This window comes from Camarhynchus parvulus, chromosome 19 (genome assembly GCF_901933205.1).
Source record: "Camarhynchus parvulus chromosome 19, STF_HiC, whole genome shotgun sequence".
NCBI lineage: Eukaryota > Metazoa > Chordata > Aves > Passeriformes > Thraupidae > Camarhynchus > Camarhynchus parvulus.
The window spans coordinates 4,930,610-4,948,203 of record NC_044589.1 but is presented as its reverse complement, the minus strand read 5'-3'; the positions used below and the strand labels follow the sequence as shown (position 1 = coordinate 4,948,203).

Below are 17,594 nucleotides of genomic sequence, written 5' to 3'. Positions count from 1 at the left end.
GGCTCAATTCCCGTGGTCCCTCCATCCCCAGAGGGTTCCTCAGGCCCCTGGGATGCTGGTGTTGATGGCAGCTGGGACGTGGCTGCAGCACATGGGGACAGAGGTCCTGCCCTCGCCGGCGCTGCGAGACATCGCTGCCTTTAGCTGCTGTAATGGGTTTCTAAAATTAGCTGCACACTCTGCCCTTGGACTCGAGCAGGACATTTCTCAGTTGTTTAATATCAAAAGTCCAAAAAAAAAAAGAAAAAAAAGGAAACAGAGCACAAAAGCCAGCCAGTCAATGCATGGCTAAGTTTATTTTATCACTTGTCCAACAGAACTCGACATCTATTTTAAGTCATTTATGAGGAGTACAAGTGTGAATAGCTGCAGAAGTTTTGCAATTCCAAGACACCACATACAGCTGCTAAAAAAAGCAATTTTAACCTTCCCAACAAAGCCTCAAAAAGCAGCCCACCCTTCCCTAGATCATGTTTCCCATCTACTGATTTCAGGCAGCTAAAGCTCATCTCCCCCAGACCTGAAGTTGATTGGTTTGTGCAGGGAGCCCCAGCCATGGCAGCATCACCCCCTCACTGCTTCCCTTCCACTTGGGCTCAGTTTTCCCTGTGCTGAGCAGGACAGGTGCAGCTTGGTCCCTCAGGGTTTATCCCTCCCTTCAATTTAGGAGTATTTTACATTTTGCCATTGGCCACAGCTCCTATAAATAAACCCTGGCTGCCCGTGGCAGATGTGAGGCCTTTCCCTGCCTGCACGCTCTGTTAGAGGCCCTGGCTCCCAGCAACTGGAATGGGAATGGATGGGAGTCTGCAATGAAATATTAATTGGGAGCAATGCTGCTCTGCTGTCTACAGAGGGAAATTTTAATTGAGGGCCACGTTAACAAGCTGATACCTTCCCTCACCATGTGGTCACAGCAGGAAGGAGAGATTGCTGGGACCTGCTCTTTTTAATTGGAGCACCTCCTATCACCTCTGTCTCCCCAAATCAACCCAAATTAGCAGCCCAGTGTTCATCACCCAGCAAACCCGATCACCAGCAGTTGCTTGATTTGACTTGTGGTTTCCTAAGAGGCAGAAACATCTCAGCAAGGAGAGTCTGGAGCATCCCTGTGAGGTCAGGCCTGACCAGCAGCACCTCCCTTCATGCCCTTTAAGTCCTCAGCTATTCCTAATTATTCCCAGACTGAAGGCTCCAGGTCAATAAAGGCATCTGTGAGTGCCCAGCAGAATGGGCAGGAGATCCCAGGGCTGGAGCAAAGCAGGAATTCTCAAATAGCACAGTAACACCTGACAATGCAAGTTCAGGAGGTTGCCTCTCCTCCCCATTTCTGGCTGGATTTAGCCCACCCAGTGCTGCACTGGGCTTCAAACAGGATGGAGAGAGATGTGGGTCTGGCAGGAGGGGAACTTCAGATCTTGCATTTCCCACGTGTTCTGCTAAGGACTGAGCTCTCTGAGGAAAGCATGGGAACTGCTGCAGCTCTCAGGGCTGGAAAATGATTCTCCCTTAGCTGAGGCTTTTAATTTCACGGGTGGGAGTTGGGGGGGATCACTGCCCTCATCCTACAAAGCAGAAAGCAAAGCACAGCAAAGCAGCGGGGACGGCTCCGGCTGTGTGTCCAGCTGTCACTGCCACATCCCAGGCACGTCCCCGTTCCTGTGGAACTCGTGGAGGTGGTCAGCATACCTGGGGAGAGGGCAGAGCCACGTTAAGCTGCAGCCAGCCCCAGGGTGCTCTGGCAGTGCCCCAAGGTGCTCGGGCAGCCCAGCACTGATTCCAAGGGGTCGTTCCTCGAGGACAAGCACCATGCTCTGCTCCAGCCATGGCCAGCAGGGAACTGGAGTCATGGCACGGGTCTGACACCCCCCAGGTCTCCAGGATCACATTTATAAACCTTTATTATAAACCTTGATCAGGATTCCTCCTGGGCAGGAGAGGCTTTGGAGAACACCCAACCGAACACCAGCAGTTGCCCCATTCTGTCAGCTTTTTCTCCCCCCCTCCCTCATTGGGTGTAAAGCCCAATTCACTGGCCTTGTTTCCAGCACTGGGGTGCCCAAAGAAATCTGCTGCAGACCACCAAGCCCCCCAGCAACCAAGCCCTGAGGCCGGGCTGGCCCAGCCTGTCCCCACTCACTTCTTAGCACAGAAGGCAGAGCAGTCCCGGCCCACGCTCTCGCTCCAGGCGGTTTTGTAGAGCACCTGCAAGGGAAGGAATGGGATCAGCTCTGCTCCCACCTCCATCCCAGCCCTCCTCACTGCACCCTGTGCCAGCCCAGCCCTGCCAGCCCATCCTGAGAGGCACTTGTGACATGGGTGTGCAGTGACAGGACAAAGGAACGGCTTCAAACGGATAGAGAGCAGGTTTAGATGGGAAATCAGGCAGGAATTCTTCCCAGGTTTAGATGGGAAATCAGGCAGGAATTCTTCCCTGGGAGGGTGGGCAGGCCCTGGCACAGGGTGCCCAGAGAAACTGGGGCTACCCCTGGATCCCTGGAAGTGCCCAAGGCCAGGCTGGACAGGGTTTGGAGCAGCCTGGGACAGTGGAAGGGGTCCCTGCCCACGGGTGGCACTGGAGGATTTTTAATGTCCCTTCCCACCCACACTGTGGTTCTGTGGTCACCAGCGTGGGGAACCCCAGAGTGCTGCAGGGCTTGCCCTCAGGAGGGTCAGGATGACCTTTCCCAGCGGGTTATTTTTACTGGGACAGTGCTGCTGTGGCTGGGGTGGTTTGGGACAAGGCTCAGGGCTGCACATGGATGGAGATGTATTTTTGGAACAGGCTTAAGGAAGGTCAGTGCTTGGCTGGGCTCCTTTTTGCCCTGGTGCCTCCGCGTTCCCATTGCAGAGCTGAGGTCTGAGGAGGCAGAGCTGGGGTTTGGGAGGAGGGAGAAGCCCTCCCATCCCCAGCTGATGGGTACAAGCCCTGGGGGTTTGTAAGCTGTTATCACCAGGGAATCTCCCTAACCACACAAACACTGCCAGCAAACCCAGACCAGGGTTAATTGAGTTAATTGAAGTCTCCTAGGATGAGTGGCAGAGATGTCACTCCCACTGTGGGGATGGAGGAGCAGGGGCTTCCTCCAGTCCCTGTGGCACACACAGCTCATCCCCAGCCAGGCAGTGCTGGATTTCAGGCTCTTTTGTGTCTAGATGATGTAAGATCATTCCAGCCATGTAATATTTATGAATTTTTTTTTTTTTTTTTTTGGGGTTAGAGCTTTAAAGTTTAATGATGTTTAACTTTTTATTTCCTTTGCTCCTTTCCTCACCAAAATAACTTTGAGAGCAGGACAGAAATATTGTTCTGATTTGGCTTTCATCTCACTTCCTCGTTTAATTATTGATGATTTGTTTGGCTTTCCTTTCCTCCCTGAAATGACAAATAAACTCCCAGAAACTGTGCAAGGATACAGGAGGAGTTTGCACTATGACAAACCAAACTCCCAGGAGATTTGGGCTGACTAAAGCCTCCATTCCTCCCAAACCTCTCTGCTTTCAACCCTAATGGGAAAACTTGAAAAGTGGAGAAAAATGGAGCCACAGGGCACGTCAGGAGCATGGGGAGAGCCAGAGCCCATCCGCGGAGAGGCAGCAAATGAACTCCACTGAGCTGGAGGTTAAGGATGCACCCAGGAATGGGATCCACATGGTCTAGAACCAGGTAGTGTGGGCTCAGGGCCATGTATTTTATTGTTAAAATCCCTTATGGTATTAGATTCATAATAATTAACCCAAATTTTGCTCCCCACTGAGCAGAAGCTTCCTTGGCAGCACATTAAACTCAGTGTGAGCTCCTGGCATGGCACCACCGCGAGCCCATGGCTGACCCCAGGAACAACCTGAGCACCCAGACAGCTCCCAGCTCCTGCCCTTGGGCAAGCCTGTGCCCACCCACGGTGGGATTTGCACCCTGTGAAGCCGAGGGGACGTCCCTTGGCATGTCCCTGTCCCCCTGCAGAGCCACCAACACAGCAGTGCAGCGCTCTGGCTTGGCACAGCGCCTCAAACCAGCCCAAACCCCCCCTGCAGGGGAGGACAGGATGTTTTATGTCAGTGCCCACCCCTGGGGGCCACCCCTCACCAGGAAGACGAGGCAGTGCAGGAGCAGGGTGTAGAAGAAGGCCACGGTCCGAGCGGTCTTGTTGGACAGGATGAGCCGTCCCTGTGGGAGAGCAGAATGGAAAAGCCCAGTTTAATGTGGTTCACTGGGAACCCCTCAAACAGCCCTGGAGAGACCCTGGGCAGGACTGGGAGCCTGTTCCTGCCAGACCCTGCACAGACATGCAGGGAGGTGGTGTTTGTGCCCAGCTCTGAGCAGGGATGCTCCTTCAGAGTGGCTGCACAAGTGCCTCAGCTCTCAGCACAAATGTGCCCAAACCAAGGGGGATTCAGGGCGGGCTTTCCCCCACTGAAAACCCTTCTGGGGGTTGATTCTGAGTTGCTTCAGCCCAGCTCTCTCCAGCAGCTCTCCCTGCTGCTGCTGTGCCAGCCCTGCCTCGGTGCCTGCTCCTCAGAGAAGCCCTGGCAGTAATTAAGCTTTGCTCATTTCTAATTCCTGAGCTCAAACAACTTTGTGATTTGCAGCATCCCCTCGCTGCCTCCTGAGCAGGGCACTGGAGCCAAGGCTGTGCTGGTGTCCCCTTGCTGTGGCTCTGCAATCTCTGTCCCCAAAGCTTTGCTCTCCACCCTTGCAGAGCCACCCCTCGGGGCTGGAAACCTGTGGGGTCAGGATGAATCTCCCTCTCCTCATTTTGGAGAGGCCTGAGCCCTTTTGGCACACCACACCAAGATCCCAGTGGGAAAACCTTCATGCCCATCCCTCCAAAAGCACGAAAATCAGGAGCAGCAGAGGAGTGGCTGGCACAGGACGGGTCCTGCCCTCCTTCACAGCCTCTCTTTATTCCTGCTGTAACCCAGGGACTCATTATGGACATAAGCACATTCCCCAAACACCAGGCAGGCTTTCCAGAGCTGGCATTAAAACCCACAGATCTCCCACCAAACCCATTCCGGGCTGAAATCGTCTTTGCTATTCACGGCCACGGCGGAGGCTGCTGGAACAAACAAGATTATGTTCTTAAATATTCCCAAGGAAGAACTCCCCTAAGTCAGTTTTTTTTGTGTGTGTGAATGCCTTTCATTAATTCTCCGTGGTGCTGGCACGCCACACAATCCATATTCATGTTGGCATTTGCTTGGGTTTTATGCAAATGACAGCTCTGCCTTTATTTACAGGATATCTCTGTGTTCTCTGCAGCCCCACGTTCATCTCCCCTGTGCTGGAGAGCTGGGGGTTAACTCAGCCAAAACCCCATCCTGAGCCTGCTGCTAATGCCACAAATTCCACTATAAGTCAGGTTTCCTCAATAATTTCCACATTTTTAGCTCAGAAAGTTCTACCCTAAGAGATGGCAGCTTGCAGTGGCAGCATCACCTCTGTGGCTCAGGCAAGGACCCTCTGCTGCTGCAGACACCACAGCTCCCCCAGGATTTCCCCTGATGCTTTTTTGGAAGGAAGAGCCAGAGCAGGAAGGAGCAGGGCTTGGGAAGGGGTTTTTAAGCAGAATGCAATGAGAAATCAATGTGTGGAGCAGAGATTTTCCCTGAAGTGCTGGACGCCCTGCAGCCCCTCACACTCCTCCTCCCCACATGTGTGGGGTGCTGGGGCTCTCTGGGGGTGCCCCCTATGCAGGAGGCTTTGCCCCTGGCTGGGGGTGCAGCCCTGAGCCCCACAGCATGTCACAAACCAGAGGAGAGGCGCTTGGAATCATAGAATAGAATCAGAATTGTGTGAGTTGGAAAAGACCTCAGAAATCCTTGAATCCAACCATCACTGCCAAGCCCAGCACTGAACCACGTCCCCAGGTGCCACATGTCCCTGTCCTTGAAATGCCCCTGGGGATGGTGATGCCACCACTGCTCTGGGCAGCAAGGGAGGGAAGGAATTGCTCCTGACCCAAATTCCAGCATGGCCAGTGTGCTCTGCACCCTGCCCAGGACAGCAGGGATGCTTCCCCTGCCCCAGAGCCCCATTCCCCTGCAGGCACTGGAATAAAAATCCCCTCAGCTCCCTCAGTGCTGGCAGAGCAGCCACTCACCATGCTCAGCGTGGCTTTATCCCAGGGACTGAGGCTCAGGTACTTCCTCTGGCGTTCCTACAAGGAAACCAGACAAGATTTTGAGGCTCAGAGGGCGAATTTGGGGTTTGCAAAACATGGAAGGAGCTGTGCGCCCCAGGATGGTCCTGTTTTCCCCTTCACCCCCATGTCACAGACATCTTTTATGAAAAATCCTTTCCTTAGGATTTTTCCTCCTGAGAAGCTGAGAGGCCTCAGGAACAAAATGTAAACATTGGTTATCTGCTGCTGTGGAATGCAACAGGTGGGTCTGTGATTGGTCTCATGTGGTTGTTTCTGATTAATGGCCAATCACAGTCAGCTGGCTCAGACTCTCTGTCCGAGCCACAAACCTTTGTTATCATTCTTTGCTATTCTATTCTTAGCCAGCCTTCTGATGAAATCCTTTCTTCTATTCTTTTAGTATAGTTTTAATGTAACATTTATCATAAAATAATAAACCAAGCCTTCTGAACCATGGAGTCAGATCCTCATCCCTTCCCTCATCCTCAGACCCCTGTGAACACGGTCACAGCCCCAGCCATCATTAGGGCACAGCGACTTTTATTTATTTGTTTTTGCTTTTGAAAGCAAAGGACATTTGAGCGTGTTTCATTCAATCAGAGCTCCCTGGATTTCATCTGGGCATGAAAGAGGGGCTGATGCAGAGGGAGGTGCTGGGAGCCTTGCATACCTTCCTGCTGAAGGAGGAGAAGGGGTCCAGGCGTTCCTCGTACTGGGAGGAGTAGCGCTGCTCCGTGTCATCCCTGCTGCTGCCCTGGGGGAGCAAAGGCAGGGTCAGAGCCACAGGGACACCCAGCACAAGGACAGAGCCCTGAGCTCCCCCATTTGGGAGAAAACACCCCCAAAAAATGGAGCAGCACAGAGCTGACCCACGGGGCTGACAGCATCTGTCTCCTTCAGAAAGGAGAAGCACAACAGGAGCTGTGGAACGAAGTCCTTTCTTCATAGGATTGTGGAATGGTTTTGGGTTGGTTTGTCTCAGTATTTTGGGCCCTTTCCATGAGATAATTGTCACCTGTGTCATCCTCACAGAGCTCACCTGGGCTACTGCAGATCCCACCCTGAATTCCTCTGCTGCTGGGCAGGCAGGAGGGAGACAAGAGGTTTAGGAGGAGGAAATCATTGCTCAAACACAGAGCTGTTATAGGCTGGGGAAGGGCAAGGAAAATGAAGAAAACCCCTTGAAAGAAGGGAAATATTAGGGTGGGTCCAGACAGGATGGATTTTATACTTCTCCTGTATAATTCCCCTTACACAGCCTCGGCTGCAGCGAGCCCCGAGGATGCTCCTGCAGCCTCCCTGCTTCTCCTTCCTCCACCTCTGCAAGAGCTGCAGATTCTACATCATTCCTGCCCAAATCCAGCCTGGGAAGAGCCCATGCTGCAGGCTCTGGCTCCTTGCTGCAGTGCTGATTCCCTGTGCCATGTCCCAGCCCAGCACCGCTTGCTCTGCACTCCCCGAGGCCTTTCTGGACCCGTTCCTACTGCAGAGAGCCCTGCCTGCTCCCATGGCTGGTTGTTACACCTCTGTGTAAACCTTTAGTAAGGCCTCACACACTGCAACCCGACCCTGGGGTCACAGTGATGAGCCCAGAGCCCGATTTAGGGGCGAGGAGCTGCCCCAGCCTGGCCAGTGCAGTGATCTTTGCTGAGTATTTTTAACGTGTCACATGTCCCATTAGGGGGTGAATTATGCAATCCCCTGCGCTGCTGCCACGGAGGGTTTTGCTCTTTAGCTCATGGCAATGGCATTCAGGGGTTGCCTTGTGGCAGAGGATAAACATGGAGATGATATTCCACAGGAGAAAGGGGAAAAAATGTCAGAGGGGACGACCTGGCGTCATCACGGGGACATAAAGAGAGGCACCAAATAAGGTCCCTCGAGCTGCAGGAGTTTCCCACCACCAAATGCTATTAAAATATCCCTCAACAAAACAGGCTCGGTGCAGGCAGCACAGAAAGGGGGGAAGGATGGCAGGGAATGGGTGTCCCCTCTGTGAGTGGCATTTCCAAGGAAAGCCCGAGGTCAGCAGAGCCTGGCTCTGACAGGGAAGTGCTGGCAGTGGAAATGAGCCTGAGCCTCCTGCAAACCCCCAGGGAGGAACCTCTGAGGGACACAGCACGAGCAGAGCAGGCTGCAGCAAAGTCTGGTCCCCCTTCCCAGCCTTCTCCTGGCATTACTGGGATTATTTTGGGCTAATTTCTTCTCTTTTGTCTTCTGGCTGCTCAGGGAGCAGCTCTCTCTGCTGGGTACAACAAGTTCAGGAATGAGCACAAGCGGGACAGGATGAATTATTTTCCAGGCTCTGCTGCAGGGGTTTATTGCAGGAGGTCCCAGTTTTTTGGTCAGGCAGAATTATCCCCACTTGCCAGCAGTGAGCATCAGAGGGGGGTGGAGCAGCTCTGTTAGGGAGGAAATTTGGGTTTCTGGCTTTGAAGATGCCAAAGATCCCTCAGCACTGCTCTAAACTGCCCTTTCCCACCCCACTTAGCTCCAACTCCCACGCAAGCTGCACATTGGAAATGTGCAATTTCTGTGTCTGGGTGCTGCCTGTTGTGTGAGCCCAGCCTGAGCAGGGACAGACAGACGGACAGGGGGACACTCACCCGGCCAGGGTAGCTCTGCAGGAACTTGATCTTCTCGTAGAGCTTGATGTTGTCAGCTCTGAGGGTGTCCAGCTCGCTCTGCAGGGCGTGCACCGTGTGCTGCAGCATCCTGTTCTCCTGCAGGGGTGGGGGGACAAACAATGGCATCCTGACAGGGGGGACAATGGCATCCTCACAGGGGGATCTGGGGCACCCTGACAGGGCTCAGTCCCCTTCACCCCAGGAATTAAACCCCCCTGGTTTGAACTCAAGCTGCTCCCTCATTAAAACTGCCCCAGGTGTGGCAGAAAGGGGCTCCCAGTCCTGACCAAGGAGCCCAAGAAGGGCTGGGGCAGCCAAGGTGGCTGAGGGGGGCTTTGGGATGGGCTGTGGCTCCCACAGGAGGTGCAGACACAGCCAGACAGCTTGGAACAGGTTATTTTGTGCTCTAGTTCCATTTATTACCCCGGAATGTATTCTCTACGTGCTTTTTCCATGGCACCCCCAAACACTGTGCCAGGGGCACAGGGATAAAAGGACAGAGGGGTTTGGAGCTGTCCTGGAGCTGCAGGAGCAGGGAAGGGCTGGGGCAGGCTTTGCACAGGGACAGAGGGACAGAGGGACACATGGACAGAGGGGTTTGGAGCTGTCCTGGAGCTGCAGCAGCAGGGAAGGGCTGGGGCAGGCTTTGCTGCTGCCCACAGCAGGATGTGTTTTCCTTTGGCCTGGCACACAGTTCCCTGCAGGCCAGCACAGCATCCAGCCCAGGCTGAGCCCCTGCAGCCCCCCAGCCCCCCCAGCAGGCTCCTCACCCCCTCCAGCTCCTGGTTCTTGGCCCTGAAGCGTTCCCTCTGGCTGGAGATGATGGAGAGCAGTGAGTCCACCTGGCCCTCAGGGAATGGGGTGCCAGGGGCTGCAGGGTGACCTGTGAACAAGGTTTGGTGTGAGACACGGCCTGGCAGATGCCCACCATCCACCCCAGGGTCCTCCTGCTGTGGGACCTTGGGGGCACCCAAACCAACCCAATTATTACAACATGGACTGCTATTTATCTATATATTGATCTTCTAAAATTTATTTTTGAGGACTCATCCTCAAAGTGGACAGGAAAACCAACTGCATTATTTGGTGCAACCCATGGCTGCCTTTCCCTCCCAGAATCTCTCCTCTGGCCTCTGCAGCAGCTGCAGCATTAAAATAAAACCCCAGAGCCACAATCCTCTCTCCCCTACCCTGACCCCTCATCCAACACCAGCTCGTTTTGCCCCATTTTTTGGGTGTCCCACATGGGTTGCCCCCCTTGCTGGGGCTCTGTGGGTGCCTGGGGGGCTGTGGCCATTCCCTCCCTGCTCTTCCTTCCTGGCAGTGGCATTCCCAGCCAAGCAGAAATGTGTCCCCAAGGCCATGACTCAGCCAGCTGCACCGAGCAGTTATTCACAGAGCAGGATGGGTGGCTGCAGCTTGTTTAGCTTGGTGGGACTGTTGCTGTGATAATGTTTATGTTGTGTTTTCAAAACCTTTCAAAACAAACAAAAAAAAAACCCAAGCAAAAATAAGAAAAAAAAAAAAGGAGAGGATTTTTTTTCCCCCAGAGGAACAAGGAGTTGTTATTTTTTTTTTTTGATTCATTTTCTCCTGCAGACCTCAGTGCAGGGGCTGATGTACAGGAAATGTTTCACTCTGTGGCTCTGGAGGGGTTTGGTGTGGGAAGAGCAGGAGCACAGAGCTCAGGGTGTTGGGCTCACCAGGCCTGGCACGTGCCTGCTGCACCCCTGCGAGGACCAAAGGATGGGCAAACCCTGCCCAGCATGGAGCACATCCCAGTGGGAGCCACCCTGAGCAGGGATGGCTCAGGAGCTGCCAGCCCTGGAGAGGTGACCCTGTTGTCATTATATTGCAGGGGTTCCGTGCTGTTATCTCCTTATCACAGAAGTTTCACACCTTTGTGGTGTTTCTCGTGGGCAGCTCCTCTGTGCTCTGACTCTTTCCTCTTCACAAAGCCACCAACTGACTCCAGTTCCCTTCCTACCCAGCCACCCCACTCTTTTATAGCATCTTCTTCTCACTGCTTACAGCTGTGGCCTGTTCAAGTCAGGCCTGCTGCTATCTTTGATAATTGACCCAGCTGCAACTCCTTAGGGGTAAGATTACTTTCTGCACCATCTTTATTTCGTTATAGTCTATCTCCCTCCACGTGCCAGCCCAGCCTGGCTCCCCCCTCACCATAGAACTGCGCCGTGGCCTCCTTGATGGGCTCGGGGATCCTCTCCAGCCCGGGGGTTGGGGCGCCCTGGGCAGCACAAACAGGAGAAATTCAACATTCCCCACCCACCCAAAGGGGCCTGGGCAGAGCAGCCCCTCCTGCAGCAGGATTGCCCCAGCTCCACCTCACACCCCAGCCTTGCCCAGGAAGGGCTGGAGGGTCCCTGGATGCCCCTGGTGCCACCCCCTCCCATGCCAGCACCGCCCCATGGCACCCATCTCTGCTGGGTGAATTGTCAGAAAGAAAAGGAAATAATAATAATAAAAATAACAATAACAACAACAATAATAATGTAGTTAAGAATAAATAATAATAAACATTAATAATAATTAATAGTGTTAAATAATAATAATAAATTGATAATGATACCAATAAATATTAATAATACGTGAATAATATAATTTAAAGATAACTAATTAATAATGAAATTAATAATAATAATAATAGATGAATAATACTAATTTTAAAATAACTAATTAATAACAATGATGATAGTCATAGTAGTAATAATAAAAATTAATTAAAAAAATAATAATAAACATTAATAATCATTAATAGTGATAAATAATAAGAAGAAATTGATAATGATAACAATAAATATTAATAATCGACAAATAATACTAATTTAAAGATAACTAATTAATAATGAAAATAATGAAAATAATGAAAATAATAATAATAATAATAATAATAATAATAATAATAATAATAATAATAATAATAATAATAACCACCAAAAAAATCCCCCAAAAACTGAAAACAAGAGGAGGTGAACATTCTCCCATGCTCCCACTGGGGAGAGGGAGGGGGGATGCATCCATCTCTGCTGGGCGAATTATCAGAAAGAAAAGGGAGGAAATGAATAATAATTAATAATACTTATTAATAATCCATAATATTAAAAAGTAGTAATTAAGACTAAATAATGATGATAATAAATATTAAGAAATAATAATAATAAATAAGAAATAGGGAGTAATAATAATAATAATAAAAAAAATAATAATAATAATAATAATAACAACAACAAACACAACCCCAAACCACAGAGACCAAGAGGAGGTGGACACTGTCCTCTGCCCCTGGGGGAGCTCAGAGCCCTGTGCCAGCTCGGGGCCAGCCCAGGGCCGTGGTACCTCAGCCTCAGGACGTGGCACAGCAGACAGGGCCTGGATGGTGCTCAGGTCGTGCTCCAGCTTGGCCACGAGCTCCTTCTGGGCAGCCAGGGCGGCCACAGCCTCGCTCAGCTGGATCTGCAGCTCGGCACAGCGCACTGCAAAACAGAGCCAGGGCTGTCACCCCCCCCAGCTGGGCCAGGGGACACCAAAGGGCTGAGAAACCCCACCCGGAGCACCAGACAGCTCAGAGCAGCCCCCCTGCTCTCTCCTCATGTCTGGGACCACAGCAGCAGTCCCGGCTCACTCATGACTTTTATTGTTTCATTTAATTTGTTTAGGGGTATTATGCTTTTAAAGGACCTTTTTTTAAGGCTTAGGGTGGTGTTATGGGCAGCAGGATGAGATACAGGGTAGGTTTTTAACTATCTTGTGGTGGCTTTTACTGCTGTGAGCACGCAGCGCTTGCCTACGTCAACAGCTGGACTAGTTATTAAAGAGAAGGGGAAAAAATAAAAAGTGTTAAACCATGAACCTTTCCATCCTGTGGAACAACCTGTCAGATGCTTCAGAATGAGAAAATGCACATTTGTCATGAAATGAAGGCATTCAGCAGCATTTTTAATACGTGTCTGGGGTAGTGGGATGTTGTTAATTTAATGTGGGGATGCCCAGGGTGGGTACAGTCCCAGTGCCACCTCCCAGTGCCAGAGGCAGCTGCCAGCACTGGCACAGCTGCCTCAAAGGCATCACCCGGGTGTTTTTGGTGCCCTGGCAGCATCCTGGGAGGCAGAGCAGGGGCACCTGGCGAGGGTTAAGGGAGCTGAGCCCATGAGCTGATCCCAGGTCTGGTCTGCACAGGAAAGGGGATGGAAGAGGCTCCCCTGGCTGTGGGGCTGGGAGAGGCTCTCACGGGGCAGATGGTGGGGTGGGGGCCTGGGGCAGGGTGGGGGACACCCCAGGAGGGGCTCAGGGGGATCAGTCCTGCCCCAGGCACGGGGCTGGGCCCTGCAGCCCCCGGCGTTCCCACTCTGCCAAGTTTCTACAAAGGATCCCTCTCTCTTCCCAGCTGCCCCCCAGAGTAAAACCCACACCCTAAACCACAACAGGCACTGCTGGAATGCTCCAGGAGCAGAACAAAAACCTCTTGTTCCCCTCACATAACCCCAGATGAGCCCAGATGTGGAGCAGTGAAGCTGCAGCTCCAGCGAGAGGCACGGGAGCAGCCCCTCAGGGCAGGCCCAGTGTTCCATTGGCAAATCCATCCCAAAACTGTCCTGCAGCAGCAATCGGCCTGGTTCACCTTTTCCCCCTGGCTGGAGAAGCTGCTCAGCCCCAGGTTCAGAGCTGGTGTTTTGCACTGCCAGCTCCTCCACTCTGGAGATGCAGGATCTGTCCCTCTGTGCCTGGATTTCCAGGTGGGTCAGAGCTCAGGGCCCATCTGTTCCAGTCCCTCCCTGATAATTCCTGTTGTAATTATTCCCCTAATTTCCAGACAGCTGGAAGGCAAAAAAAAATTCCTCATTTGTCAACAGCCAGGGAGAAAGAAGTGCAGGGGTTGCCTGGGGAGCAGCAAGGGCAGGCTGTCCTGCCCTCCCTGAGCCTTCAGACAAGGGGTGCAACGTGTGCACAGCTCAACTCCAGCTCTCCCAGTCCTGCCAGGCTGGGAAATGTTCCACACACCCCGAAACCAGCTGTGGATGGAGCTCCTTGCACAGAGAGGGATGCCCAGGACACAGGGCTGGATGGAAAGCAGCAGTGATGGAGGCTCAAAGTGATGCCCAAAGTGACACTGCTTTCCCAAGAATCAGGGTTTTGGCTGGAGCAAATTCCCCTTTTTTTGTAGATGTGGCACTTGGGGACATGGTAGTGATGGGGTAAGGATGATCTTAAAGGTCTTTACAACCTAAACAATAAGAAAGACAATTACTGTGTTGGTGTAATGGAATCTCAGTGGTTTGGGCTGGGAACAAACTTAAAGCCCATCTCATTCCATCCCCTGCCATGGGCAGGAACATTCCACCAGCCCAGGCTGCTCCAATCCCTGTCCAGCCTGGCCTTGGGCACTTCCAGGGATCCAGGGGCAGCCACAGCTTCTATGTGCCAGGGTCTGCCCACCCTCACAGGGAATAATTCCTTCCCAATTTCCAATCTAAACTTCGATTGAATAAACTTCTTTCAGTTTAAAGCCATTCCCCTTCCCCTGTTATTCAGAAGGACCAAGCCTCACTGCAGGGAAAGGGAGGTGGCACTTGCTTGGAACACAACACATGGATTTATTTTTTCCCCCTCTGCATATTTACATTTTAGAGCCCCCAATAAAAGACTCGGGATGGAGCAGTAGTTGTGCTAAAGGCACATCCCACTGGAGGTCAGTGTTTCTCCAGGAATGGGGAATCCCTGCCTGCTCCAAAACATGGGTGGCCTGATGCAAAATATTTGCATCAACAAGATTTGGAAAGAAGAAAACCTCTTCCCTACGGTTAATTATTCAATTGGCTGTGTTTTGAAATTGCATTAAAATGTAATTGGGAAGCTATTGCTGGCCAAACATGGGCTGGGGGGGCCCAATTCTGCAGGAGGCACTGCTGAGCATCCTGCCCAAGGTTCACCCCACCAGGAGCTTACCTGGGGCAGGAATTGTTCCCTGGCCTCTCACCCTGCCAAAAATCCTCTGCAGAGCTGAGCTTTGGAGCCTGCAGAAGGAGATCCAGAGTTCCTGCATCTCTCTCTCAATGATCCTTTTGGCTTCTGAGTTACATGGACTGAGTTCTTTCAATTTAAGAGAAAAAAGGGTCACCAAGGCTCTCAGTTTTAAAGGGATCTGCATCTTTCCTTCCTTCCCTGAGGTTTCACTCGGCCTTGCCCATGAAACCATCCATGGAAACAGAAAAGGCTGGAACCATTCTGACACTGAAAGCAACCAAGCACACAGAGCTTCCCTCTCATCTCCCTGCCAGTGTCACTCCTCACAGCTGGATTTTGGTTTTTTTTTTTTTTAATCATAACTTTCCCTTTTCACAGGGGCCGTGGCCACCCACGGGCTCAGCACTTCTGTGCCAGCAACTCTTCACCTGCAGCAGCAGGAGATGGGCTCTGCCAGAGCAGGGCAGCTCAGGCACTGGATCCAGCAAAAGGAATCTGCCTTTGTGCTCCCTGAGCTGCTGAGCCCTGCTCTGACCCCTCAGATGTGCAAATACCTCAAAGAGAAGAGAAGAGCTGCTGCAGAAGGTAGTGGGACAAAGAAGGTAAAGTCCTGGGGAAAATGGGTTTTAAACCAAATATCTTTAGCCTCAAACTCTGCCAGCTCTGGGTTTTAAAAGCCAGGCTGGCATTGCCATGGCCTTGTGAAGCAAAGAGCAGAAGTGCAGGGACTGGGCAGCCCCACACTGGCAGAAGCTCTGGTGCCACCCTGGCACACACAGGGCTGGTTCCCCTTTCTGATGCACAGAGAATCAGAAGCTGGGACTGGACTATTCCCACCCCTGGGAGTGCTCAGGGCCAGGCTGGATGGGGCTCTGAGCAACCTGCTCCAGTGGCAGTTGTCCCTGCCCATGGCAAGGGGTTGGGCTTGGTGATGGTAAAGGTTCCCTTCCAACCCAAACCATTTAATAATTCTATGACACCTTGCCAGACTCTGAATGAATCCTCAGAAAGAGCCTCTGCTCAAAGAAAATGCTCAGAAGAAATGCCTTTTCTGGGAATTCTGTGAGCCCAAGGGGGGGATGAATATTTCAGGAAATAACATCAAGGACCTGCATGGACAGGCCATGTGGTGGGACACACAGTGAAGAAACAAAACCCAAACTGAGAATAAAACATCGACACGAGTCTCACACTTGTGATCAGCCCAGTCAGTCTCTTGCCATTCCAAAGCTGCAGGTTAAACCCTTGGAGTGATTATTGAAGAGAACATTCCTGGCTGCTGGGGCAGAGCCTGGCAGATGCAGGGGCTCATCAGGAGTGCCCCTGAGCCAGGAGCCCAGAGCTGCCACACAGCAACAGCAACTCTGGCTCCTGGAACAAGCCCCAGCAACTGGGCTCCCTTGGCAAATCATCCAAAATAAACAGCATCTGTTTTCACAGATGGAGAAAATTAAGACATACTAGCAACTTGGTTTGAAGTTATAAGGCCAGACATAAATAAATGAGAGGCAATCTTTCCATAAGATGGTGGCTTGATTACTGAGGATACAGACAGATGAATAAATCACCTTGGGGTGAGATAGGCTGTAACTTGCTGCACATCCATGGGATCAGGGTAACTGCTCATGTGGATCCTCAGAGCCCTGAGGAAATGAGAGGTGAGTGCTGTAGCTGAAGGGATAGGGGTAGGAGCACACACATGGGCAGTTATGGCAAATTAGCTGATGCTCTGCAAGTTCACACCCTGATTTGCCTCGTGGAACTTTTTAATCTCCCTCCATTTACTGTCTGGCCTCCCTGAATTTACATAGCTGTAAAAAAAAAGAAAAAGAAAATGAAAACAAGCTGAGAAGTGATGTGGCACGCTCCCTTTGAAAAGTCAACTGAAGTGCATTGAAAGCCACTACTTCAAAGGTTTGAAGTCTATTTTATTGACTGGAAGGAAGATGATGGTGAGATAAGTAAACCTTGGAGTGCCTTGGCACCGAGGCTCAAAGCTGGAGACTCACTCAACACAAACAGGGGTGTCTGAGAGTGCCAGGGCACGGAGCAGAAGCCAAAGGAAGAAGCAGGAATCTGGGTCTGCCATGGACCCTTTGCTTTTTCCAGCTCTTTCACCTTTCCCCATCAACTGGGCCACTCCAGTTCATGACTGGACAGTTACAGCTGAGTTGAAATCATTGCTCTTCCCCATGAAAAAAAACGTGCCAAGACTTCTTGGCATTGCTCTCCAGGAGCCTTTCCAAGCCAACAAAGTCTTACCTCCGGCTCTGCCTGATGCCAGAGCTCCCAAGGTTCACACATAAACTCAGGCCCAATTTCAGGCTCTTGAAACACTTGGCATTTGGCTTTTAAGGAAGTCTGCAAAAGGCTGTTATTGCCCAAAGTCCTGGAGAATCAAGGGAGATGACTCGACCCTGACCCTGCTCTTTGTAGCTGGAGGGATGAGGAGCACACGATCCAAAGGCTGCAGATTCAGCCCTGCATGCACAACATGATTTTCTCTGCCTTCTTTTTTTGGTCTGTGAAGGTGCCCAGGCAGAAAGATCTGAGCCAAAACCCTTCCTGCAACAGGGAGGTTGTCAGAGGCCTTTCACCATTGCACAGCTTGATGGTCCCAGTTCTGTCTTGACCTTTTCATGGTGAGGGACAACATTTGAGGGACAACATTTCTGCCTGGCCAGAGTGTGTGGGAGTCACTCAATCCACCTCAGCTTCATGCAAAGCCTTTTCCTTGGGGCCACCACTGCTGGGAGCCGTCAGCAGGCTGAGGAACAGGACAAGGAGGCAGGGAATGATGGAATATTTCTCTCTACGAGTCACCAAAACCATGTCTGTG

General features: G+C 51.6%; 1 protein-coding gene across 1 annotated transcript in view; it reads right to left on the bottom strand.

Annotated features, from left to right (window-relative positions):
• Positions 1–277: 277 nt before the first annotated feature.
• CUX1 (cut like homeobox 1) overlaps positions 278–17,594 on the bottom strand; it is a 270,012-nt gene continuing 252,695 nt past the window's right edge. Inside the window, exons 15-23 of the mRNA XM_030962491.1 lie at positions 12,131–12,267; positions 10,955–11,021; positions 9,544–9,656; positions 8,753–8,869; positions 6,817–6,900; positions 6,105–6,161; positions 4,088–4,168; positions 2,141–2,205; positions 278–1,689 (exon numbers count right to left, since the gene is read on the bottom strand). Coding sequence (XP_030818351.1) covers positions 1,629–1,689; positions 2,141–2,205; positions 4,088–4,168; positions 6,105–6,161; positions 6,817–6,900; positions 8,753–8,869; positions 9,544–9,656; positions 10,955–11,021; positions 12,131–12,267 — 782 coding nt within the window. The 3' untranslated portion in view covers positions 278–1,628. The remainder of the gene's footprint in view (positions 1,690–2,140; positions 2,206–4,087; positions 4,169–6,104; positions 6,162–6,816; positions 6,901–8,752; positions 8,870–9,543; positions 9,657–10,954; positions 11,022–12,130; positions 12,268–17,594) is intronic.